The 27,418-nt window shown below is 39.2% G+C and overlaps 1 protein-coding gene across 2 annotated transcripts in view; it reads left to right on the top strand.

The window, feature by feature from the left end:
* The first annotated feature begins 554 nt into the window (after window positions 1-554).
* Window positions 555-27,418, top strand: part of PAXBP1 (PAX3 and PAX7 binding protein 1) — a 29,156-nt gene continuing 2,292 nt past the window's right edge. The window contains exons 1-17 of one of the 2 annotated variants that reach the window (XM_049834770.1): window positions 555-1,101; window positions 2,841-2,969; window positions 4,585-4,761; window positions 6,106-6,201; window positions 6,945-7,048; window positions 7,895-8,115; window positions 9,069-9,258; window positions 14,055-14,178; window positions 16,431-16,530; window positions 17,007-17,122; window positions 19,515-19,714; window positions 21,544-21,688; window positions 22,439-22,560; window positions 23,307-23,383; window positions 23,647-23,713; window positions 25,302-25,448; window positions 25,893-26,047. In XM_049834770.1, coding sequence (XP_049690727.1) covers window positions 636-1,101; window positions 2,841-2,969; window positions 4,585-4,761; window positions 6,106-6,201; window positions 6,945-7,048; window positions 7,895-8,115; window positions 9,069-9,258; window positions 14,055-14,178; window positions 16,431-16,530; window positions 17,007-17,122; window positions 19,515-19,714; window positions 21,544-21,688; window positions 22,439-22,560; window positions 23,307-23,383; window positions 23,647-23,713; window positions 25,302-25,448; window positions 25,893-26,047 — 2,636 coding nt within the window. In that variant the 5' untranslated portion in view covers window positions 555-635. Of the gene's footprint in view, window positions 1,102-2,840; window positions 2,970-4,584; window positions 4,762-6,105; window positions 6,328-6,944; window positions 7,049-7,894; window positions 8,116-9,068; window positions 9,259-14,054; window positions 14,179-16,430; window positions 16,531-17,006; window positions 17,123-19,514; window positions 19,715-21,543; window positions 21,689-22,438; window positions 22,561-23,306; window positions 23,384-23,646; window positions 23,714-25,301; window positions 25,449-25,892; window positions 26,048-27,418 lie in introns of both variants that reach the window. The other variant, XM_049834769.1, reaches the window with a different exon arrangement.

Below are 27,418 nucleotides of genomic sequence, written 5' to 3'. Positions count from 1 at the left end.
GGGCTTTCCGGCAGAGGCCGCGCAGAGTCGGGCAGCCAGCGGAGCACGCTGGCCGCCGAGGGGATGACGGGCGCCGGGCAGGTGTTTGCACCCTCTCCGGACCCCGGCTGCCGCCGTCCCCCAGCTGGCTGTGGAGAACAAGCCCACCGGGCGGGGATGGGGGTGGTGGGGACGAGGCCGGGCGCCCCCCCTTACCCCGGGGGGACACCACCCCCCTCCCCCCGCAATGGCGCGCTTCCACAGGGGCCGCCGCGGCCCCTCACCCTCCCCGCTCGCGCGCTGCGCGGCCACGTGACGCGCGGCACGGCCTCGCGCTGCTTTCTCGACACAAGATGGCGGCAGCGGCGGCCGCTGGAAAGGAAGGGGGGGGCGGGCGGCGAGGCCGGCCGCTCTAGCCTCCGCTCTCTACGCTTCCCGCCGCGCACACTCTATCCTCCGTCCCCGCCGCCTCTCTATGGTCTGGCGGCCGCTCGCCGTTGGCAGGCGGGCGGCAGCGGGCGGTGGGCGGCAGGGGGCGCTGTGACCGCCGGCGCGGCGGCTATCATGCTCGGGGAGCCGGGCCTGGGCCGCGGCGCGGGGTGGCGGGAGCGGGCGGTACCGGAGCGGCGCGGCGCGGGGGGTCGGTGCCCGGCGGGATGTTCCGCAAGGCGCGGAGGGTGAACGTGCGGAAGCGGAACGACTCGGAGGAGGAGGACGAGGAGCGCGACGAGGAGCCGCCTCAGGAGCCGGCGCCGGCGGCCGGGGCGGGGGGGGAAGGGCCCGGCGAGGCCTCCATGGCGCTGGCGGCGGGCCCCGGGCTCCTGCCGCTGCCCGCCGGCTGCGTGCCCCTCGCCCTGCCCGGCAGCCCCGCGGCCTTCGCCTGCGCCGCGGGCTACGGCGCGGCTCTCGGCTTGGGGCTGGGCTTGGTGGGAGGCGACAGGGCAGGCCTGGGGGCTCTGCCGGCGCCCTCTCTCCTGCCCCCCCCGCCGCCGCCGCCGCCGCAGCAGCAGCAGCAGGGCAACGGGCTGCCGGGCGCCGGGCGCCCCAAAGAGAAGAAGCGGCCGCGGGAGAACAAAGAAGTGCCGAGGGCCAGCCTGCTCAGCTTCCAGGACGAGGAGGAGGGTGAGGCGGGGGACTGCCCGCCGGCGGGCACCGGGGCCGCGCGGCCTTTGGCTCGCTGCCTGCGGGGGTGGAAGGGAGCCGGAGCCGGGTCAGCCCGCACCGGGCCTCCGCCCGTCGTCTGCGCACCCCTCGTCCCCCAGGAGAGCCGGGACCCTTGTTCTGTGTGTTCGTGAAGGCGGTCGGGTTGCCCCGCGTGACGTGGGGCTGACGAGGGGTCGTACGAGAGGGGGAGAGCGCTGGGGGCGCGGGGCGGGGGGGCCAGGGGTGCACGGGCGGGCAGCGTCCCATCGGCAGCCGCTTCGGCCCCGCTCCCTTCCCGGGCCCGACCCGGCTCCTGCGGGGCCAGCGTGCTCCCAGCACCGGGGTGATGTCCCGCGGGTTTAATTCCGGTTTGGGGGGGTTGATTGCCCCTGCTTCTGTGTTGCTGGTGCCTGGCTGTTGCGCTCGCTGCAGGTGGGTGGCTTGCCGGTCAGGGTGCGGGCTTTAGCCTGACCCGAGTTTGTGCAGTAGTAGCGGGTACTAGGCCCAGCAGGTTGAGGGGCGTCTTTCCCGTGGCTTTGTGTTGAGTTTGTTTTCATCCGATGTGGCTGGTGTTCACAGCTCACGTCGGACTGCCTGCTGTCCTAGCAAACTCCCATGTGAAGCCACTGGTGCTCTGTTGCAGAGTTAGTTCATCTAGCCACCCACAAGGTTTATTAGATTAACCTTCACAAATAGTGGGAAAAGTAGTTGAGCGGTTTCTGGATGCTTTTCAGCTTTTGGAGAAATAGCATAATTGTGTTTGTACAGTGCTTCAGCTAATAATTCTGCTGGATTCCAGCAGGTGTTGCACTCATGAGTCGGTCCATTAACACTCGGATAATCTGATTATGGATAATAGTTATTACGTATTTAAAATGTTCAAAAAACTATCAAAAAACACTCCTCAAACTCCAGAGTTTGTTGCATCCCACAAGTTCAGGATGAATAAAATGGGGAGCTTATTTTTATGATACCTTTTGTCAGCAGGAGACTTAGTATGCATTTTGAATTTTCTTAGAAGGAGTTCTCTTGTAATCCCTGGAACTTGGATTCTAAGACTAGTGATTTGAAATCTTGACAGAAACACCGGAAACATGGAATTACAATATAGACTTAAAAAAACCCGACCAATCACTTGTGGATTTCCTACATCAAGCTTCCATTTTTTCTGTGCAGTTTAGTTCTTTAACTTATTGCATACCTTTTGGTAGGTTGTAGTGCTGCAGGCATTTGAACTAGTAGTACAACCGAAACCAGCCGTTCCCTTACTCACGAGTTGTGTATATACGTGGCTGTGAAAAGTCTGTTGACCCAAAATGTTGGGGCTTCGTGTTGTTTTCTTCCAAATTCACGGTCACAGTGAAGGATCAGCTGGATTTTTTTGTTTGTTTGTTTGTTTAGAAAAAGATTACTACAGTCAGATAGAAGCAGGCCATGTGTGTACACTTCTGTGTAACTTCTGCCTTGCTTTTCTGTGACTGTGCTGTGAACGGGATGAATGCCCTTGAAAATGACCGCAAAAAGAGGAGGTAGACATGACTCCACATGAAAGGAAAGGATATGGGACTGGTTTTGTTGCAATAGTGCAAATGTAAAGTCACATTAAATTACGTTGTTAGTGGCATTTATTAATTTCTAGGTACAAAATTAAGAGGTTTAATAGGTAAGTATACTTCTTGGCAGGTCTAATGTAATGTTTTCCAACTTTTCTTTTAAAGAAACTGAAGAGGTTTTTAAAGTGAAGAAATCAAGCTACAGCAAAAAGATTGTAAAACAACTGAAGAAAGAATACAAAGAAGATCTTGAAAAATCAAAAGTCAGAACAGAGGTCAATTCTCCAACAGATGGTAACTGCAAAACTAACAGTAACTTTTGTAATGGAAAAGATTAAGTATTGTAAATACAAATTACTTGTTTTCACGATGAATTGCTACTCTTTTTAGAGAATTTAGCATTTAGAACTGAACTAAAGCACACATTAAATGTGTTCATGTGAACCTTACAAATGCTGTTCTGAAGCTGGTAGAGAGTTCTTTGATTCTCTCTCATGTGGAAATGAATGTAGAAGGATGAAATTTCTCAGCTATGTATACAGTTGTCAGTAGACCTCAGTAGTTTCTGTATTTCAGCCCTGTTAATGTCAGATGAGTTTCTTCCTATTGAATTAGGAAGGAATTAAATTAGAAGGGTGTCTGGTGCCTATATGACAAGATGCATCTTTTCGAAAAGGAAGACTGTGGGGTGAGCAGAGTGGTGGTGTTTGTTATTAAGTAAATTATTCAACAGCTGCCTGTTTCAGGACTTGGACCTTAGAGTAGACTTGATGATTAAGATGACAGGATGAAAGTGTTGGAGCAGAAGGATCTTTTAGCAATGTATGGTCCTCCAGAGCTTAGAATAGAGCCTGGGATTTCAATTTCATTGTGCTTCTGCTATTGGCTTTTGGGAAGCTCACTGGTAAAGCATAATGATTCCTTTTCCACTTAAGTTTTTATGTGGAGTAATAAGCTACAATCCTATGGATACAAGCCGAGAGGCTTATGATCTAAAGATTGCAATGGTATAGCTGGAGTGTATGAGAGTTGAACATGGTCCCATGCAGAAGATTACCCTTTTTTAAGTTAATTAAATTAGTCTTTTAAAAATCTTAAAGATTCTTTCTTAGTAGAATCTTTTAAGTTGCCTATGCAGTGGTATGGGGCATGAGCAAAACCAGAAGTTATCATTTTTGTGGCTAATGTTCAGGGAATCTGTGGAAACCTGGATCTTAATTCTTGGTTTTGTCACAAAGATCCTTAAAAAATTGCATTTTGCACATGGCTAGTGTGTGCTCATTTTCTGTTTGTCTGTTTTTCAGTCTCTGTAGTTGGTTTGGTTACAGTGCAAAGAGTTCATGGCTGCTACTGAGTCAGTAGTCTGGATTCTTTAAACAAATGTTAAAGTCTAAAAACTCAGATACGTGCAGCTTGGCTTGGGTAACTGGATTTAACATGCATTTTCTGACATAATACTTGTACCCACTGCCTGTATCTGTATGTTACCCACCTAATGTAGGATAATGTTGCACCCAGCCCAAGAGGAAAGTGAAGGGGTTCTTTTGAAATGAGTCTGTTATTGTGGAAAGATTTGGTGTAAGACAGGTAGTGCTTTTTAATTACATACGTAAGAGGCTATGTGAAGATTGCGCACATGATCTTAATTACCGAGTTCCCTCACTTCTTTAATACTTGGCCATGTGTAGAATTTTTAGTGGTTGTTGGGCTGTCTGCTTTGTCAAATTTTATTTTGAGAGGATGTCAGTGACTTAATCACAATTAAGAAGGTGTATTTCACTAGATATCAGAATAAAATTATCATTTAACATTTTCATTTGATTTTTACTTTTGGTTTTTAGACCTTAAAAAAATACATCCAAGTGATCTTTATAAAAAGAGTAAAACATGGGCTTTGTTGTCTTACCAGTCGATCCACCGCTAGAAAAGACAGGACAGCTTAAGGATATAGGTCAAGAAGATGGGACTGCAAACAGTGAGCATGGTGAAGAAGAAATGGAAGTTGAAAGTGAGAAGGAAGAAGAAAAACCAAAAGCTGGTGGGGCTTTTTCAAGTGCTCTGTCATCACTGAATGTTCTCCGCCCAGGTTCGTTATTGTAATGTCTGATATGTTAACAAATGGTTTAGCTAGCATTTACAGCAGAGTAATGCATTTGAGAGATTAGGAAATATTTTCCAGCAATATATCCGGCATCTGAGAATTCAGGAAACTGCTATTTTCCAAAGCTGTTCAATTTTACAAGCCTTATGAGAGACAATGCTTTACTACAGAATGCTAACATCTTGATATCAGTCAAAAGCAGGAATTTGTCTCTCAAAGTGATGACAAACTGTAAGAAAATCTAGATTTGGAATAGGTGACTTAACATGAACTTTAACTGCTTTCACTTAAAATTCTGTCTTTGGTTTGAATGTCTCAGTTACTGGTGTGCAAGGTGTCTCAAATGTTTTCCTATCTCATTTTGTCTAATGAGGTTCTAGTCAGGCCCTGAGGCCAAAGAAATCAGTCTGAGAAAGTATTTTTGAAACTAATTTACTAATTGTTAGCTAACACTTGATTGCCTGCTCCCCAAGTAGAAATCAGATGTCCTGGGTCCGCAGACTTGGCCATATTTCAAGGGAAAAAGAATTTCCGAGTTGACTCCCAAATCATTTTTCCTTTTAGGGGTATTTGCAAAGTATTGCAATATGTATGTTATTGCATCTGTAAAGATATTGCTGGCTTGAATAGAGTATCTCATGTCAAGTATGAAGAGAATCTGAAATTTAACCTTTTGTGCATGCCTAATCAAAGTAGTGGTAAAAATTGTTCATGTTTCAAAAAATTTATTTTGGGGGACCATTCTTTATATGAGTTTTGTAAGTTGCATTAATTTTGTGTTAGGAATTTTAGATTTTTTCATTAGGTCTGCTTTTCGTGTTTCCCCTCGATTGTACAGTCTTCTCATATTAGCTTTGTCCAGTTTGGTGTCCTCTTAATCTCTGAGCTGTCGTCATCTTTTGAAATGGCCGATGTTTTTTGTTCCCCCAAAATAAGAAGAGTTGTGAGCAATATCAGGACAGGAAGTGATACAGTCAAGAACCTTGCTTTCTTCCTCCTTTTGCAATAGTCAGCTCCTGTAAAGGGCTGCTGTTTCTTTAGGAATATTTCCCATAGGAACATCAGGCTCCTCCGCTTACAGTACATGAGCTGCTGGAAGCAGAGCCAGACTTTTTGGGAAAGATCCCAGCCTTGAGGGTTTCTGGTCAGAAAGTTTGCATGTGCAGCTTATAAGTTGCTTGCAAATGTTTCTGTTTCTGGATTTTTTTCCTCTCACATTTTTTTCTGTTCACAAAGATGATTTGGTAGGGTGGCAGAGATGAGTAATAAGAAGTCGTAATACCTATTTAGTTGCAGTGGTTGTTTAACGGTGCAAATATCTATCTCTAGGAGAAATTCCAGATGCTGCTTTTATTCATGCCGCTAGGAAAAAGCGTCAAATGGCTCGTGAACTTGGAGACTTTACCCCCGTTGACAGTGAACCAGGTAAAGGCCGCCTTGTTCGAGAAGATGAAAATGATGCCAGTGATGATGAAGATGATGACGAGAAGAGGAGAATAGTTTTTACAGTGAAGGAAAAATCCCAAAGGCAAAAGATTGCTGAGGAAATAGGTAAAACCTTTTTAGAAGGACAGCTGATAAACGTTCGCACTGTTTTCACTGCAAGTGCTCCCATTCAACATTTTTAAATAACATGTTTTTCAAACAGGCGTGAATCTGGACTTGTATTCCATTTTGAAGGAAAAGTACTGCATAATGGAATCTGTGTAAAATTTTGACCACCAACTATGTTCCTGTGCTTAGAAGCACACAACTCTACTGAATCTGGTAGAGACTTACACTAAGGTTCAATTAGTGTTGTTCTTGTACTTTGTTTTTTAGGAAGTATAGAGTTGTGAAAAGGAAAAACATTAGTTCTTTGATTTAGCATTCTTCTTGCTGATAAGCAGGTAAAATAACCTCTTGGAGAATTAGTAAGATATATAGAATTTTAACATTACAGGGTTTTACCAGCAATGAATTGCAAATTTACCCATTGGATTTTTTAAGTGGAACCTCTGTAATAATAATACACAGGCTAGCATCCTTAATTCCTTATGAAGAGGAAAGGAGGATGCACTGAGATGTTCCCACTGAAGCATGGTGTCTCAGGTTTTTGAACTCATGGCCCTTACTTTGAATACATTATCTTCTCCTTTTTGTTACCTATCTGTTTTACTTGTATTAAGGTATTGAGGGAAGTGATGATGAAGCACTGGTGGCAGGGGAGCAAGATGAAGAACTCAGTAGATGGGAGCAAGAACAGATACGGAAAGGAATCAACATACCTCAGGCATGTATTTAGTTGTGAACTCTTTTTGGTTTGTTTCTGCTTATATTGGCTAAATCCATTACAAACTTGAGTAGTTTACAGAAGGCTGTTTCATCTGAGAAATTTAGTATGCAACTTCTGATATTCTTTAAAGAGAAATGAGAGGTCAGATTTTAAGTATCCAGTGATATCGGTTTCATTAGTTTCTGTTCTGGGTAAATACTGATTATGGTGCTGTTAACCAGCATTTATTTGCAACTTAAAACAGAGCTAGGATAATGACACTTTGAAGAGACCTCTGCTCTTCTTTATCATTAGGTTTGTATAGTCTATGTGAGGTGTGTGTTTCTTTGTTGTTTCTGTATCTTCTGTTGCAGTGTAGAGTTGGAATTTGTAGCAGGTTGTACCATCTGTTACCTGTGCATTCATAATGAAGTTGCTGCTGGGCTGAAGAGAGTAGTTGTTTTTTTAAACACATTTCAGCAAAATCACAACCAAACACACTGTCTCTAAGAACCTATGTCATTCTGTTAAATAGTCTTAGCAAAATTTAATATAGTCGCAAACACTTGGTTATTGTAGGAGTTATAGGCTGGTTAAAATTGTCACGTAATAACTTGTTATAAGTATAAATATTTAGAATTATAATGATACTAAGAGTTTGTCCTTTTAAGAAGGTGCTTCTGAGGGAATTTGTTTCTTCCACCTTAGGTGTTGGAAGTTCTACACTTAAACCCAGTTGATAAGTACATTTTGCAAATGTACCTGCTTACATTTTTCACTTATAACATTTGAGATGTGAAAGAAAAGAAATTTTTCCTTTCTTGAAAGTCTAATATAGTACAATTGCATTTCCTCTGCCATTAGGTTCAACCAAGTCAGCCTGCTGAAGTGAATAATCTGTACTACCAGAACACTTACCAGACACTGTCTTATGGTTCATCATATGGCATTCCATACACTTACGCTGCATATGGATCATCGGAAACCAAGTCTCAAAAAACAGATAATACAGTTCCTTTCAAAACTCCCAGTAATGAGATGACTCCTGTTACTATTGATTTGGTAAAGAAACAGCTTAAAGACAGGTAGGACAGACCATCTTTTTAGACTTAAAGACCTGTCCCCTAGCTTTCTGTTCCTCAGGCGTCTTTTAGTCTCGGTGAGCAAACAGAGTTTCATCGCTGGAAAAGTACTGACTGGCACATCCATTTAAAAAAAAAAAAAAAGGCAAACAAAAAAAGCTCAAAGTGAAGATGACATTGACACTTTGTTCGAAAATCTCCTTGGATTGCTTCTCTGGAAGTGAAGCTTTAAATATGAGGCCATTGATCTTGTTGAAGACAGGTCTGAGTTGCATCTTCTGGACACTGCACAGTCTTGTAGTCAAGAATTGAAAGGCCAGCGGGGTGTTTAGCTTGTCAAGTTGCATTCTTTTAAACTGTGAATCAGATTTTTCCCCTTCAGTAGATAAAGAATTTAAATTTTGGTGTATACAGGGGTTTTTTTGGTTTAAACACTATAATCTGCTTGTCAGGTACACAAAAGGTCCTATTGAATGAACAACCCAATTGCAGTGAGAAATCATTTGTAATTAATAACTTGCACTTTTCATGTCCTCAAAATTGGTTTGTATGCTCCTTGTAGTGTTACAGCCTTTGACAGTGAATCAAGTTACTAGAGTAGTAAGACTGCTTTGTATAAGCTATAGTTCTCACCATCACCATCCCCCTGCCAAAACCTTTCCTTCCAGTTTTCCTTCAGGGCCAGCCTTGCACTATTCTAAGTGCTATCAACTCCTGTAAAAATTGTGGGAGTGGGCAGTGCAATGCACTCCGCATAGTCTAGCAATTAATTTAAACCTGTAGCCTTGCTATTTATGTAGAGAGGGGAAGAAAGTGACAAATGAAAGTTAAAGAATATGTCTTTGCAGTATTTCCCATATATAGACTTGGTACTTGCACTGTCTGTTTAATATCTCAATGGTCTGAAATATACAGACTTTTGGATGTAAATTTGCTATTTATCCATTGCCCTTCAGGTTGGACTCTATGAAAGAATTGCACAAAGCTAATCGGCAGCAATATGAGAAACATCAGCAAAGCCGAGAGGATTCTACCAAGGCAATTGAAAGATTAGAAGGGTCTTCTGGGGGTATTGGTGAACAGTATAAGTTTTTGCAAGAAATGCGAGGGTATGTCCAAGACTTGCTTGAGTGTTTCAGTGAAAAGGTAAGGATGCAAAAACATTCATCTTTTTAAAAAAAAAAAAAAAAAAAAAAAAAAAAAAAAGGACTTTTAGCACATGCCAAACACCACAGCTCCACAGCTCTCTCTGTTTTCGAAAAAAGTCCCCTGAGAACATATTCTTCTAAAGGTTTGGTTATTCGAGGGTTGAAAAGATAACTTTTCATCATGCTAAGTTGGTTATCAGAAACCTCTCTTTCACAGTGTAAGAGATCACTGACTTTAGATTGCCTAAAAACTTTTAGATTATATGTCTTTAGGATTTTGGTAGATATTCCGGCATTTCAACTTTACTCAGATGCTGCTTTTTACTTGTGTTGGCTATCAGGTTAACAAAAATAAGGGCTGAATTACAACATTGCTGGTTTCTGGAATGCTTTATGAACACCGTAACGAAGACTTGTATTTTGTGTGTTATTGAACTTCCTCCTGCCAGGCAATTTCACATACTTGGTATTGCTCTAGTGTCTGAAGGAGAAAAGTTTTAAAACTAGTGTAGCTGTCTGAAGACACCCAAAGTTACAAATATACTTTTTTCATGTAGTGTGATACTTTTGTATATGTCTAACTTGAAAACTTAGCCTTTCTTTCCTATGTTATTCATTATGCTTTAATTACTTTGCTGTAAATATAACAGGGGCTCTGGAATATATATATATATTTTTATATATATGTAAAATACACAGAGGAGCTGTAAAATTCAGTTAGCAGGATATAGGCTATTTCTTAATTGTCTTCTGACTTGAATACAATAGGAGAGTATCTTCTTAATAAGTTAGCTATCAGAATTACTTGAGTAGTTGAAGCTACTGCTTACCTAGCTTGTTAGGTGTGGGAGAGGAATACAAAAGCATTCTGGCTGCTAATCAGTTAGACATTAATTGTCCAGCACTAGTGGTATTGGGAGAGTCCCATCTTCAATCCAGTAAGTTGAAGAATATCTATGTCACGAACAAACTCAGGAAATGTGGACCAGTTAAGTCACCCAGCTAATTGATCAGTTACAATAGATACTGAAAAAACAGTATTCCTGAGTCTGTATTGGCATTAGCTGTTGAGGTGTAGTAAAGGTACTTTCCTTTGCAGCTGTCAGTGCTGGTTGCCCAGATGCCTAAACTCCTACTTCAGGATAACTTTTTATATTCTTTCTCTGAAATAAATTTGTATTTCAGAAGGCAAGTTAAATACCTGTTTCTCTATTCAGCATCTGCTTTCTAAAGACCTCCTGTTAAATTTATTTTGCGATTACTGTAAGCCATATCTGGAGGTTCTCTCTGATAGTCCATGCTGTCTTGTTCAAATATTTTCTTTAAACAAATTGTTTTAGAATGCATAATTCTGAGTATAAACCAAGCCTTTAGTCTCCCAGATTTTCTATCTTACTGTTGAGTAACCATTCCAGTTCAGTTTATAGGAAGGTTATTGACCTATCTAACTATACTAGTAAATAATCAATTCCAGCCATTATACAGCAAATTAGCTGCTGATAATTTAACAGACAGGCTTGTTAAAGTTGCATTCTTACAATATACCTTTGCTTTCCTGGTAGTTGGTCTTTTGAGAATTCTACACCTGGATACCTTCCTCTCCCTTACAACCCTCCCCATATCCCATCTGCCATGCCAGCCCATTGAACTTTTAAGATGTGTTTTTTATCATCTCATGCTTCTTAGGGACATGCACAGAGTTTTGCTGTTTTCAGTTGGAGGCTGCTGCAGTACCTGTATGTACAATGACTTGCAAAATTAGGAAGTGATGTGGTCAGTTTAAGAGGAGCATTTAATTTATTATGATGTCCTATATATTCCTCGGTTCTTTGGCCAGATAATCTGTTTTGGAATTCAATGCTTTCAGCATGACAAAAGTACTATCAAATTCAAAAACAGTAGCCCACAGGACACCACAAGGTTTTCTAAAACGGAGGTGGGGGGAGGGGACAAAATAAAGTAATAAAATCAGTATCAGTTTTTATTTAAATGAAATAATGAAATGCAGCAGGACAGTAAATTCTTCTTATAAGTGTTGAGATAAATTACCTTCAGCTTTTTTGTAGAACCTGTGGCCCCGACTACTTTATGTTTAAAGTGTGTGTGTGTTCATAATATATAATGTACATAGTTGTTATGATTATAATATACTTAAGCATATAAAATGTGTATCTATATGTGTAATAACAATATTGTGTGTGTATGTATGTGTGTATATATATACACATACATATGTGAACACATATCGTAAATATGTATAAAGCTAGGTCCCTCCCTATCCTTCCAAATATGATGCTTTGATTCTTTATTTTATTAGGATTAGTCATGGTTATTAGCCAAATTCACATTGGTACTGATCTGAATGAGAAAGTGGTTTGCTGAAGAAGCACTAATGGGTTCACAATATACTTGTCCACTCCAAAAGAGTCCATTCCTGTAGAGTTTTCTCGTGCGTCTATTGACTTAGTTTTGGAGAACAAAAAACATCATCATAAGTTAACTTTTTTCCCCCTACCATCTTATTTCTGCACCCATTCACCATGCTCAACCCTTTGTGACCCCCAACCAAGCAAAACCATTTTGTTTGTATTCTGTTTTGAAGAGATTCTGAATGTTAGAAACACTTTGATCATTGATAAGGTGCAGTGGAGAGTATAATGAGGCAGCTATTATGCAAATTTTAGAAACGAGCAATAGAAATGTCAAATCCTCTAGGATTTTTTTTTTCCCCCATAAATGATAAAACCAGTGAAGCAGAAGATGCTTGCATGACTTCCTTCACAAGTAATTACTGTCAAAATTATGCTTTCTGAGAAGGCTAGAAAATGGTAACAGTGTCTTTACATTTTGAATGTAGGAATATGCAAAGGATACAGAAAGAATAAATTGTTCCAAGCGTATCTTTGACAGCACAGTTAGATGAACTGTTATTTTATCTGCAAAAGCAAATTACCAAAACGCACTGTGTGTCAGAGAGAGGGACTGTAGGTTAAAATGATCCTTGTCATGTAAATGTTCAGAAAGCTTTCCACTTTTCCCCTTACACTGTTTACAATGAAAGTGAAGAAAAAAAAACCCCAAAACACTGAATTTAAGGTATTGACTACACAAAACACAATGAATGAGGGCTGTAACTTTCTAGTAGTTAGTGAAATTGTCATTCAACCATGCTATTGATTATAGAAGAATAATGGCTTCTAAGTTTCTTGGATTTAAATGGGAAATATTTTGAGTGGATTCATACATCTGGATACATAGCTGTGTTTTTTTTAATCCTGAGGCAATTACAGAAAGAACCTCTAGGGATGCTTTGAAAAATTTTCATTTAACTTTTCATTTTAGAATTCCCTTTACACACTTAAGAGAAAAAGCTATATTTTCTATGGTAAACTGCAGGAAAACTAGTATTTTTTTAAATTATTATTTCTCAAAGTTGTCTTAAATTCCAGATATGCACTTCCAACACTGGGATATACCCTTCTCCTATTTCTCTCTACTCTGCTTTCTCCAAAAGAAAGTTGTACGTATCTTGAGTTGGTGCAGAGTTGCTTTCATTTGAATCCCTGTAGCCCAGTTTATACCACAAAGAGCTAATACTTCTTTCCGCTTAATATCTCCTCTGATGTAATTTTCAGATAGCTGAAATGGCCCTGTAGCTATAATCTCATAATCCTATATTTTACTGGAGGAGGTTCTTTAATAGCTGCTGAGTCACGTTCTAAATTACATCAGGAAACAATTTCTGATTTTTATCTTTTGTTTTGAAAAAAACTTAATCCTGGATAGTAGGCAGCAGTGAAATATTTGAGCTAAAAGGCTGGAAGACTGTGGACTAAGCATAAGTCTCGGAGGTAAGGAGGACATAGCTAAAGTGTTCATACCAAAAGGACTTGCCTTTCCAAATTAAGAGATCGAGAAAACTTCTGGTTTGCATTTGAATATTTATAATAATCTAATTTTAACTTGTCCCTGGAAATGAATTTTTGCAAAAGTGAGCAGTGAATCTGCTATTTAATGTCAGGAAATTCCTAGTTGTTATAACATCATCTATTTTTGTTACAGCTGCTACTGAAATTTAGTCCACTTAAAAAAAAAAAAAAAAGAAAAAAAAAGTGGCAGGTCTGAGCCAACTTAAGTCTGTATCATTCAAAGGTTATACTTAATGCATAACTCAAAAATTGTACAATCTTAGTGATTGGCTAGGGTGACATTTTACTGATTTGAAGTATCTGTTGGCATAACATGCATATGCAGTGTTTTATTGCATTTCAGTAATAATATTTCAGCATATGCTAATAAGAGTTACAGCGAAACGATACCTGCTGGCTTCAGGAAGTTAAAGTCATGCTTTGTTTTTTCACTGTATAAAGTCAGGTTATTTTCTCCTTAAAGTGTAGAATACAACTACATTCTTGTTTAAAGAGAGAGTGGAAGCAATGAGGTCTGAGAATTGTAAGCACTGTAACACAATATGTAATGCACTTGGTAGAGAAAACAAGTACTTGAAATAACATTTCACACTCTAATATGGTTGTCTTGCTGTGTAGGCTCATTCAATCAACAGAAGTTACTTTCAGAATGCTATTGCTGCGGTTGAAAGCCGTCAACATTGTTAAATGCATGCATTTTCGTCACGTTGAAATATTTACTGGTCCAAATGATACAGATGAGTAAAAGGAAACAGTTTGTGCTGCTATAAGTACAGTGACAGCATTATGCTTCGGAATAGTATGGTACCCCAGAAACCAAGCACCTGAAGAATTTGATATTACGTAGTGTGTTGTATTTTTACAGGTGCCTCTGATTAATGAACTTGAATCCGCAATGCACCAGCTGTACAAACAGCGAGCTTCCCGCCTTGTCCAAAGACGACAAGATGATATTAAAGATGAATCTTCGGAGTTTTCAAGCCATTCAAGTCAGTCCATCTTGAAGGTTTTTATTATTCATTAAACAACCTTGTTTACTTAGTATGGCTTAATTTAAATGTAAATGTTTAAAGTATGACTGTCTTAAAGTTTATCCTTACTCTTGAGATAGGTAGAAGCAAGTTTAGATAAAAGTTCTCTAATCTGTTTTGTTTTAAACTCAAAGCCACTCTAACTCTGACTTCATCTCTCCTTTCCATTGCTCTTAACTATATTTTCTCTTTCCTAGCATTGAAAATGTATGCATGGTGGCAGTGGTAGTAGTGGTAGCATGTGACTCCTGATTTTTCTCTTATGTCAGGACTTTTTTCTTTTTTTTTTTTTAACCTCCTTGAATCTATAAATTCCCTGTAATGCTTACAGTTAACTCTGTACAAAGCCATGAAGCACTGGGCTAGAGTTGACTTCTGTCTAATGCTCTATTTTGTAGGCAGCGTAAATATTTCATTTCAGACACTTAACTGGTAAAGCTAAAGAACTGGAAGAGATTGGTGCTGTTGTTAAAAATTAGGCTAATACAGTGAACCTATATGAAATGCAGCTTAAAATTAGCCAGTTAAAATACCTGCTTACTGCGTGGATGGGGGATTCTTACTGAGGAATTTTCTTGTGGTGGTTACTCTTCAAGACGTAAAAATCTATAAATAAAGTATAGATGTTAACTTGGGTGGAAATACATGTTCCTTGGAGAAGATTTTATTCAGCATGTTAAATGACAGGTAAAATATCGTACTAATAGTAATCGTCTTCGTGCTTTGGAGAGCTTCCCATTTTTAAAAATGGCTTTCTTGTCCGTCCTATTGCTGACCTAAAATCTTATAATAAAAGCGATTTACTATTCTGTCACAGCGTGTCCAGAGATGAAATTTTGTTAATACCACTAGATGGAACTTACTGAAGGTGATATAGTATTAGGGCATCGGAGTTGGTCATCCTTTTATGGAGTGGTTAGCGTACATATTCCCTTTACGACTTTTATTTGGAACCCTGCTTAGCAGCAACCGATAACACTATACCAGCTACTAGGAAGAAAATTAACTATCCTAGCCAAAACCAGGACAGATGGGAAGAGCTGTCATTGTCAGGGCTGGGTTTTAAAGAGAGATCTTATTTAGTATCTGGAAGTCTTGAGAATGAATTTCACTGTGTCTAGAAATAGTCCAGTTCTGTCTCTCAAATTATCACAGAAACTAGGAATTGATGCCAGCCTTTGATTTGATGTGTGTTGCAGTCACAGACGATCTGTTTTTCTTCATACAGTGTCAGAACACAAAAGGCCTAGAAGTGAATTTAAGTTTGTCTGCCAACTTTTGCTTTACTTCTGTGTAAAGACAGGTAGCTCAGCTTCGGTAACATTTTAAAAAATTGGACAAATGATGGCTTCATCTGTATGTTAAGGCTCTTCTGGTGTAGATTTTGGATACTGAAATAGTTCATCGTTAATATTCTTAATGATGGATTTGTAAATAGATTTAATTAGAACAAGTAAATTTACTCTTGAAATTTGGGTAGGCTTTTGTTTAAATTTTGATGTTTATATTTTAGTGGGTGGACTTGAGCACTGGCTAACATTCAGTCCAATTTTAAAAATTTACCTCAAAAGGATGAACTGGAAGCACTCTTGGGTCTGCCTGCTGGTTGCTGATCAGCTTCACTGTTAAGCTGTGTAGTTTTCTATAACCAGAAACATCTATAATGAATTGCAGCTTAAAAAGAGGAGGGAATATGGTTTATATTCACGTAGGTTTTGATGTGTTTTAAGCTTTAGGCAATCTGAAGTATATGAACTTAGAAAACACTATAACTAGAACTCTGAAATATCATATATTCCTGCTCCAGTCACTTTTCTCTGTCTTTCTTTTTGTTCATTTTCTTTTCAAAAGATACACAGGGAACATGTTTGTTTAAGGAACACTTTTTGTCTTGGAACATTCAATTTAAGCAATTTCTGTTAAAACTGTTGACTTCTATATAGTTGGGCACTGTTGTGAGAGGGACAAGAGTGAAGTATGGTGAAAACTACTTGACGTTTAAGTGGAGATTTTTCCAAACTCCACTACTTCCTCTTTTAACCTCTACACTTGTGAATTCAGGCTTCTGGGTGCATCTTTTTGAAAACTTCAACTTTCTACTTCAAATTACACTTAGTTTAAAGTAGGTAAAAGGCTCTTATGAAACTGCCTACAACACATTTATATAATTGTAGATAAGCATTTTAATTTTCGTCAATGTAATTTTACAGATAAAGCACTGATGGCACCAAATCTTGAATCTTTTGGACGAGACAGAGTGATCTATCAAGAACAAGTAAAGCGTCGGACTGCAGAAAGAGAGGCTAGAAGGTAGAGTACTGAGATTTCTTGTGCATTAGGAGTCTTTGCCTGCTTGTATGTTAGTGTCCTGTGTAACATACTCACATAAGTAGCAATGTTTGCTCCTTTCCTGCAAAGGGAAGAAAACACTTAAGCTGGTATGCTGGGCAGGGGTAGCCTTATATATCCCAACTTATCATACAGGTGTACAAAATGAGGGATCATTACATGATACTGATGTAAAATCTCTAAAAGAGAGCATAGTAGAGTCATTCTGTATCTGTATAGTCTCTGCTGGTTTCTCTCCCTTCCGTTGTTTGAGGCAGCAACGTAGTGGAACGTTTGAGGTGGTGACATAGTGAAAGTTTTTTCCAACCTGGATTTCCTTGCATTAAAAGTTATGACAAGCTTAGGCAGGTCTGTTCATTGCGGGGGAGGGGTGTGTGTGACACGGATGCACACGCAAAAGAAAGTAATAGCTGGTTTATACTAATGATCCTTTTCAGAGCTCGTCGTAGACAAGCGAGAGAGCAAACTGGGAAGATGGCAGATCACCTTGAAGGCCTTTCCAGCGATGATGAGGAAACTTCAACGGATATTACAAACTTCAACATGGAGCGAGGTTAGAAAAGCTACTGAAGCTTTATGTAATAAAATACAGAAAATTTGGCAGAAAAAAAGAAAATTATCCAAATGCAGCCCTGTCTATATGTTTCACCATACTTTTGAGAAAGTTTAGGAACTGTTCCTTGCTGGATCATCAGTGTGACCGAAACTGTCCCTTTCACCAACCTGTTGTGCAGCTTGCAGCTAACTAAATACCCAATCATCAGTGAGATTCTTTTTATTTAATTCAAACATTCTTTTGCTGGCTAGCAATAAGCTTTTGTACCTTCAGTGGATACTAAGTCTTCCTCCTAATTTGTAACGTGGTTTATCATTCTCCAAATTGTTAGTAGTAACAATCCTCAGCCCTGTCTCTACCTGCTGTGTGTACTAGTTAGTTGTGTACAGGTTACTACTGTTTGTTTTACATGTGAAATTCTGAAAACCTCAGTGAGTGCTTTAGAAATTTATTATTTTTTTTTTGCTTGATAGGAAGTATTTTCTGGAGTTTTACATAAGCATCTAGAAATGCAATGACAAAGGTTTTGTAGACTCTTGTTACAGCCTGGCAAACTTTGCAGATGACAGGAAGCAATGTTGAGTGCAAACATTGCAGAAAGATCTTGTGGTACTGACCTGATTTGAAATTCATCTGCAGTTTTATGATGGTTTGGTCAAAGTAACCATTATTATGCATAACCCTGATTATGCAATAAATGGGGTTGTAAGTTAAGCTAATGCCTCTAACTGGGAGAAATGCAAGAAGCCTGACATTTGGGGAAGTATGGTTAGTTTGATGGAATGATCATCTTTTATAGTAGCAGTTAAAAGGAGACAATTCCAGTGATTACTGTGAAACCAGTAGTGAAGAAAGTAGAACAACACTGTAGTAATCCTGTTACCTTTTCATTTTGAACCTGAGTACAATTATTCTCTCTGATGAAGGAGAATTTAATCATATTAGAAGAAATGTGGAGAAGGGGAGCAGCAAGGATCACATATATAGAATTGCTTATGTTGTATGTGAGGACGGATTAAACAGTTTTGGACTCTTCAGCTAGGAGAACTATGTTGACTTTTCACAGTATCAGAGCTAGTGGGCATGAAATGAAGTGATATGATAGGTTTAAAGTAAACAAGTCACTTCCCACAGAGTGTAATAAAAATGCCAGTCATTGCTGTAGGTGATTGTGGAGACCCAAAGTGTGAATAGATTAAAAAGGCAGTTAGATGAACTGTCTAGTAGTTGGATCCTTCAGAAGTGCAGTTTCCACACCTTTAGTCACTGGCTGATTTACCAAAATTGTGGATGCAGAGAGCGCTCTGATAAACAAAGCAACTATTCAGGGTTTTTAGGTACTATAATTAACTTTGCTAAGTTAAATGATCTAGATTAAAAATTCAGTGTGGCTCAATTGCTCTTTGTAATTTGGCACTTGTATGTGTACAAGAGCCTTCTGTAGGAGTTTCATCAGTTTCTGAGTAAGCTTAGCATTTCTAAAGCTTTTTTTTTTTTTTATCATACATAGCTCTCACATTAGTCCAGAATCAGCAGTGAGCTATATGGAACAGAGGAATGCACTTTGGACCTGCTGACTTTATTTGTAGCATCTCTTCTTGATCCTACTGTAAAAAAGTGTGTTTACGTGACATAATTTCATGTCCCTCAGCCCTGTCTCTACCTGCTGTGTGTACTATTTATGTTAGTTGTGTACAGGTTACTACTGTAACTGAATATTTAAAACTGTGGCTGCAGCAAAAATGAGTGATTAAAATGAAACTAACCCTGGGAAGTAGAAAAGATGAAGGGAAAATAATATATAGAGAAAAAGTTTTGGACTGTGTAGAATACTGTTACTGTAAATATAAAAAAATTGTAAGGAAGGTGCTAAGGGATTGTAATGGTTACCCAGTGCTAACAGCCATGTTATGTTCAGCATGGTGTCTGCTAGGACCTGCTCTGTCTGAAGTGCTGATTCAGTTGGCTTATCTGAGATGCCCTCCCGTACTTGCACTTAGATGAGCAAAGTTGTAGAATAATTTGGGTTGGAAGGGTCCTGGAGATCAGCTGTTCTAAACTCCCGTGTAGAGGAAGGCCAGCTTTGAAGTTAGATCCACACTGAATAGAGCCCAATATATCACCAGTCCAGTGTCTGGTAACTGAAAATCATTGTATTAAATGTTTAAAGCAAGACTTGTGATAAAACAGTATATCAGAGAGTACTTTTTTTTTTTTTTTTTTTATTGCTTTGTATATTTGAGGCAGAAGTAACAGAACTTTTAAAGGTGATGGTTTTTTGGTTTTGTTTATAGGAGTTAGCTTATGCCAGTGAGCATCAAAGTCCATCTTGAAAGAGATATTACAGGGAATAGGTGATTAACTTATTACTCTCTTTCTCCCCCACCAGATCGTATATTGAAAGAATCCAGCAAAGTTTTCGAAGATGTTTTGGAAAGCTTTTACTCAATTGATTGTATTAAGTCACAGTTTGAAGCTTGGCGCTCAAAGTATTTTGCTTCTTATAAGGATGCTTATATTGGCCTCTGTTTACCAAAGCTGTTTAACCCTTTAATCAGACTTCAGCTGCTTATCTGGACTCCTTTGGAGGTAAGGTCCTCTGCAAGGAACTTCTATGTAAGCTTCTATATAGCAGCTCTTTCACACCTCTGCAGAGCAAAGTAAATTGCACCTTTGATGTGTGCTTCTCATAAATGCATGTTCTAGGCATGAAGTTTAAAATGGGCGCCTCTCTTGGGGTAAAGCTTTTCTGGGGAGTCCTATGTCTCTACACTATATATCTTTCTTTCTCGCGCCTATACCTTCATACCCTGTAGAACTCTGGCTGGCAATTTCTAAGTCTTCCTCGTAGTACTTATTGCCCAGTTATTAGGTAGGGAACATGAGAAAAGTGGGACAGCATTGTTGCAGCCCGGTATCCCTGGCACATGTTCATTGTCCAGCCTGCATGTGTGTGCTGACATGAATAGCCATCAGGACAAACAGCTCAGGTAGCTTTTGACTCCCACTCTGTTCTTCCTACCAGTGAAAGCTCTTATAAGGTATTTCTGCTGCAGTCAGGTGCTTATTTTCACACTACTGGTAGGAACTTACTTTTTTCTGCCATATTGGCTTTTACTGGAGAATGGGAGTGGGTCAAGGCACGGAGTGAGTGCGATTGCATAAGCTTGGTTTGATTTTGGGTTTGTGGGGTTTTTTAGAAGACTAGGCTAATAAGGCAGATTTGTCTTCTTCCCTTTCAAAACTTAGCTCATCTACAGCACTGTCTGCAGATGTGTCAGTCTATCTCACAAATGACTGAATCTCTACTTTTTTTAGAGGTGTTTTTTTCTTAACTACTAAGAGAATATTTGTAGAAGGGGATCTTCTGTTGCCTCTGCTCTGATTGCAGGGAAGGGAGGCACAAGTCTTCTTCAGAAAGCATTCACAGTATTTAATTTGAGTAACAAGAGAAAAATCTATGAAAGGTGTCCTCATGAAATTTTAAACTGTTTTTGTACATTCTCCCTTCCCCCATTCTATTTCTATGTGAGTTCTCAGGCTGGCAAAACAAAGCTCAAGTTAGTTGGAGACATGGTACAGAATTCTCAAATCTAACTGTTTTCACTACTTTGTGTTACTGGTCCTGTTAAGCATTTTGTTAAGTTAGAAAAATTATAATGCATCCATAAAAAGAGGGGTTTAATCCAGAAGGCATAATTTTATAATGCAGCACAAATGAACTATACTTCTCACTTTTGCCCTAATCTGTGGGCTTTTATTTGGCTCAGGTGTAATTAGAAGTTAAAATCTGTAGGGCAACAGCTGCCAAAAAAAGCAGTCTTACTTCTACCATTTTCACTTTCATTAGAGCTAGTGATTGCGTGGTTGTAGAATGAATTGGTTCATTTGGCTGATTTGTGGGAAATTGACCTTGCTCCCCATCCTCTCTCAGCTTTTAGTTGGGTTGGGTTATCCATATACACTACAATGACCTGTGATGGCATGTATAGTAGTGTTCAGGCAAAGAGGTAGAACATTTTCTTCACTTCCAGGAATCAGGCTTGCCTACATTTCTGAAGAAAGTAGTATCACTGCTTCAAAAGTAGGGGGGGCCAAAGCAGGTGAAGTAATTTGCCCAGCCTTGTGCCAGATTAAGAGACTGTTTGGTCTTGAGGCTCTATATCTTTTTTTATTTTTATTATTTCCAGTGCAGATGAGTACCAGACATGTAGACAGAGGACTAGATTTTTGAGTTGTTACTGCGCTCAGTTGCTACGTACACTGCCTGCTTAGCACACTTGGTGGACTGTTTTAAAGTAGTTTTGTTCTGTTTTGTGAAGGTATCATACTTGCACAGATAATGTTTTAATTTTTTTTTTAACATATTGACTTTAAATCTCTGTTTAAGAATCTAACCTCAATTCTGTTTTTATTAGGGCAAGTGTCGAGATTTTGAGACTATGTTGTGGTTTGAATCATTGCTGTTTTATGGCTGTGAAGAACAGGAGCAAGTGAAAGATGATGCTGATATTTCACTATTGCCTACCATTGTAGAAAGAGTTGTTCTTCCTAAATTAACAGGTACAGTCTTAGAAAGACTTAGAATGAAAATGGGGGTAGAGAGGGAGGTGTGAAAGTTGATGCTTGTTTGTGCTTTCAGATTTTACTGTTTTGTAAATTATTGCCTGACTATCTGTACTGATTTCATCTGGGATAGAGTTAATTGTCTTCCTAGTAGCTGGTATAGTGTTATGTTTTGGGTTCAGTAGGCGAAGAATGTTGATAACACTGATGTTTTCAGTTGTTGCTAAGTAGTATTTAGTCTAAACTCAAGGATTTTTCAGCTTCTCATGCCCAGCCAGCAAGAAAGCTGGAGGGGCACAAGAAGTTGGCACAGGACAGAGCCAGGGCAGCTGACCCAAACTGGCCAACAGGGTATTCCATACCATGTGATGTCACGTCCAGTATAGGAACTGGGGGGGAGTGGGGGCAGGGGATCGCTGCTGGGGGACTAGCTGGCTGTCGATTGGCAGGTGGTGAGCAATTGCCCTGCACATAATTTGTACATTCCAATCCTTTTATTATTACTGTTGTCATTTTGTTAGTGTTATCATTATTAGTTTCTTCTTTTCTGTTCTATTAAACCATTCTTATCTCAACCCACGAGTTTTACTTCTTTTCCCAATTTTCTCCCCCATCCCACAGGGTGGGGGGGGGAGTGAGTGGGCGGCTGCATGGTGCTTAGTTGTTGACTGGGGTTAAACCATGACGCTGTCTTATTACCTGTATTTGAGTATTTGCAAAGTGGAGTAATTCTTTGATCTCTTATAGTGATTTCTGAAAATATATGGGATCCTTTTTCTACAACACAAACATCTAGAATGGTAGCAATTGTACAGAAACTAGTAGATGGATATCCTTCAGTGGTGAATGCAGAAAACAAAAATACACAAGTAAGTTGTTTTCTCTTAAGTATCTTTCATAAGTTAAGGAATTTGAGTGTATTCTTAATATGCTATATTGGAGAACACAGCATGCTTAGTGAGGAGCAAGAAAGAGAATTTTGCAATTATTTGATGCTCTGCAGCCTTGTTATAGAGAGTCAAGTATGGTGATAAATTAGGAGGAGCTCAGTGAAGTCTCCCCAAAATAGATGCTAGAGATAAAAAGAGATACCAAATGTACTAAGACTTGTTGGTCTGCAGTTTTGCTTTAAGGGTTAGCTACAAATAGTCAGGCTTTTCTTTTTTAGATCTTTGTAACCCTTTCAAATGTATTGCCTGGAAATTTGATTGTTTTACTTATCTTCTATGAATACAAGAACCGATGTCATGAGTTCAGGTGCCATAGCTAATGCAATGTATGCATTGCCTTTAGAATAATGGGAGATAGGCCAAAGTGCATGTGTATGGGGAAGTTAGCAGAAAATTAAAAATGGCAAAAGCCCTGACTTCACAGAAGCTAATTGTGTAGCCAAGCTTAACCACAAAGTAATTCCATTGCCTTCAGGTTTTTTTGAAAGTGTCAGATTTCAGCTCTGTTAATTATAGGCTTCTCTAAGACTTTATTTATATGTGTGCTTAAGTATGTATACCTTTTTACTGTTAGGGTCACAAATGGTCTTTATTGCTTTGAAAATCAATTTCTGAGTGGTTAACTACTAAGTCATGCTTTGGACACTTAAATTTATCTGTTTCAGATGCTTTTAAAGGCATTGTTGCTAAGAATGAGGAGAACACTAGATGATGATGTATTCATGCCCTTATATCCAAAAAAGTAAGTTTTCTTTCAACTGTGGTGTTAGACCGTTGTTGGCAAGTTGGTGTCTTCTGTCTGTAGTTAACAGGGTTTTTTCCTCAGTATGGTTCACTGGCTGGATAGAGGAGATCTTTCATTATCATGCTGTGAGGATTTAGCAAAGACAAGCAGGATGGAAGGGAATATTTATAGAACTGAACTGTGTGTGGGAAGGAGGAAGCCGGCAAACTCCAGACAGAGGTGGTCTTGGTTGCTCATTAAAGAAATTTCTTACTTTCCAGCATCTTAGAAAACAAGAACTCTGGTCCGTATTTGTTTTTCCAACGTCAGTTTTGGTCCTCTGTTAAGGTAAGTCAGTAAATACATCCTGTAAATCTTTAGTCTAGACAGTGTAGCAATAAAATCCTCTTCAAATTTGTGGAAAATTGTAGATAGAAATTGCTTTAACTTTATTTGAAAGAACTCTAAATTATGATTCTTAGTCTCTGGTAATGCACTGTGCCCTCTTCAAAAGACTGCCAAGTGAAAGCACCATCATTTTAACTTGTATGTTGTGGGTTTACTTACCATACTCAACCCAGTTTTTTTAATGTAATTGTGCTTGTCAGAATAAAACATGCTGCTTTTATTTCACTTATGTGGGAATGAGAGAGCTTGGTTTCTATTTTTTTTTTATATATATATATATATATATATAGCATGAGAATCTTCATGAAAATTACATGGTCCCTTTTGGAAAGCTCACTGCTATTTGTGAAGTATAAGAGCATTTGTAATCTTAGTTTAATTGAAACTATAAAGAGTGTGAAAGAAAAAGTCTCTGTGTGTGGAATGTGCAATATAGTTTGCAAAGGTCTGTAAGAATCTATGACTGTTGTAGTTTATTTCCAGTAAAAGGCTGTGAAGAAAATTAACTCCCAACAAAACAGGAAAGTGAAGTGTGAGATCCATGTTGATTGGACTGCTGATCTCCATGATCAGGCAAACAGAACTCTTATCTGGAATTTTCTATTTAAATTGCAGCAGTGGCAGAGACTGTATTCTGAATAGGTTGGCAATCACTTCATTTACTTAAAATATTTGGCACTGAATTCTTTCACTTTGAAATAAAAGTCAACTTCCTAAATGCTGTCTAGAGCAAAAAATGCACAAAGCTCATTTATTAAAATGCTGTTGTTAAAAGTGAAACAGATCGCTTATTTAGGGCTTGTGTCTCTTTTGAGTGCCCTGTCAGAGCCTGTTTAGAAGTATGCATGCTGTTACCACAGTTTTATTTTAGGGAAGCATTAAAAATACAATCTCTTGTGCTAGCGAGTCAGTTATAGGATCACAGACAAGCAGAAGTAGAAGCTGGGAGGCATGCGTTCGTTTACTGTTTCATGATGATCTGCCCCAACAGTAAACTGCTGGCTGTATTGATTTGTACAAGACTGGCAGCAATTTCTCTGCAGGCCACATGCCGGTGGGGAATAAACAGCTGCAGAGTTGGCTTAGCTGGCACTCCCCCGTGACACTTTCTGTGTTTCTTGTGTCACTGTGCCTTGGAAATAAGGGTACGCAGACAGCATAGCTGGGGATTTCATTGATAAGGGGGCTGTGAATTTGTGCCCGTATGGCATATGCTAGGCCTCACTTGGCTTGACATTGACATCAAATTTTGAGAACAAGATGGCCTAAAACTTTAATTCTTTTTTTCTGATTTCTTGTGCAAAATATGAGCAAAGTTGAGGAGGTAGTGGTGGTGGTTGTATGAGAATTCGTAACACTCCAGGCTGGACCTTTATGGATTCTGAATAGTTTTGAAGCTAACAGAAGGCATATTTCCACTGCTTGCCTTGGCCATGCTGTTGCATTTGAAGAGGCTTTAGAGTGTTTGATCAGCCTCCTGGTTTCAGTACATTTTTAAATGCTTATTTTCCCTGTGTTGTATTTTCAGTTATTAGGAAACTTTCTCCAGTGGTATGGAATCCTTTCAAACAAAACTCTCCAGGAACTGTCAATAGATGGTCTGCTAAATAGATACATTCTTATGGCTTTTCAAAACTCTGAGTATGGAGAGGACAGCATTAAGAAAGCTCAAAGTGTAAGTAAAATCAAACAATGTTTAAAATCACTTGTAAATCACAGACTTCAGCTGAAGGAAAAATATAGTTAAAAACTGATGTTACCTATGAAATCTTGGCTTTGATATCTCAAAGTTGTGATGTCAGTGAAAAATAGACTTTTTTTTTTTTTTTTTTTTAATACACAAACTAAAGAAACAACCTTCCCTGGCTCATACCCCTAACTAAAGAAAGAACCTTCTCTGGCTCATACCTGTAGGCAGCTTAAGTATAGTGTAAGTTTCAGTGGTTTACTGCTTGAATTTTGGATTTTTAAAATTTTTTCTTTTTGGTAGGTTCCTCACTGTTTCACTCAGTTGGGCCTTGTCACTGCAATTGTGCCTGGCAGACTTCACAAATCATGTTAGACAGCTTTTAAAATCTTTTTGTGTTGTGTTTAACTTTCTTTTTCCTGTTATGTCTAGGTAATTGCTTGCTTTCCTAAACAGTGGTTTGCTAATCTAAAAGGAGACAAGACTATTTCTCAGCTAGAAAACTTCTGCAGATACCTTGTTCATCTGGCTGATACAATTTATAGAAACAGCATTGGTTGCTCTGATGTAGAGAAAAGAAATGCGAGGTAACTTATCTTGAGTTAACACAGTTGCAATTCTTGTGCTTTGTGTTATTTTGCTGAAGCATGCAAACGTGGGTAAATACCTCCATACTGCTGCACCTCTTTTGAAACTTCTTTGAATTCAAACTTTAAAAATGTTAACAGTATGGTAAATGGAGATTTTTAAGGTGTCTGAAAACAGCACCTGCTGGAAATCTTTAAACATTCATAATATATTTTGCACTACTTCTTAGTGTCATTGATTCTGGCAAATTTTGTAGCTACTGGGTTTGGACTGTTACACCTTGTGAGCCTGTTGCCTATTCCTACATAATGGCTTCTAAATTATAAACTGTGCTTTTGTATACAGTAGAAAAGTTCTGACTTTATTTACAGAACCAACTAGATGAACCTGTTTTCCCCTAGATCAAGGAGTCATTTTACTTGTATCTGATAACCAACATAATTAAAAGTTCAGATAGATGCGTAAATGTTACTGCTGGCCAAGTAACCTGAAATGCTGTGGGTGTATCATTTTAAGCAATGATAAACTTAAAAACCAAATTGTTGTACTGATACACAGGAATATAACAAGCTGTTGTATGAGAGGGAGAGGTTTCAAGATCAATAGTTCTGATGTTCCAGCAAACCTGAAACTTGGAAAGATGAACCCCCTTGCTACCTGCATTAGTCATTCTTGATAGTTGAACTTGCTTGAGCCATTGTTGAGTTACTTTTCAATTATTGAGGCTCTCTGGGGGATTAGATCCTTGTCCCTTTTTGATCTTATGCATAGCACTGAAACATAGACACAGAAATTTCCCTTAAACCGTAGCAGAAAAATCTTGGTTAAGAAGTTGGGGTTTTTCGGTATCAATTTTTTTTCCAGTTACCATGTTGGTTAGTAGATACTGTTCTGTCTTTAGAATCACTTTTGGCTGTGGCGTATGAATCATCTTGTTTTCAGATAACACTGAGCTTTGTGCCACACTGGATTGTGCTCAAACAACTTTTTATCTGCTCTCAGGTTATGCCTCAGAACTTTGTGTCCAAAGTATAATAGTAGAGTCGCATACCAATTTAAATTTCCCCATGATTCAAATTCAAAATAGACTTGTTACTCCTTCCTTTCTAAAACCAAAATGTCTAGCCTAGCATGAGCATGATACTGGAATTGAAATGGAGTTGAGAGAGGGTCCAGTAGAGATTAAACTTTCCCTCTTTTGGTAGCCTGTTTCTAAATTTGAAAGAACTTTCTTTATCAGCTGAAATGATAACTTGGTAAAACTTTGTATTGGAAGAGAAACATCCAATTAATCATTTTTTTAATAGAGAGTTCTAATGTAATTTCTATCTTCTGTCCTTTTTTTCCCCAGCATTTAACAAATCTGTTGC

This window comes from Accipiter gentilis, chromosome 32, assembly GCF_929443795.1.
Source record: "Accipiter gentilis chromosome 32, bAccGen1.1, whole genome shotgun sequence".
Classification (NCBI taxonomy): domain Eukaryota; kingdom Metazoa; phylum Chordata; class Aves; order Accipitriformes; family Accipitridae; genus Astur; species Astur gentilis.
The sequence above is the reverse complement of the archived record's forward strand: the minus strand, read 5'-3'. Positions and strand labels throughout refer to the sequence as shown.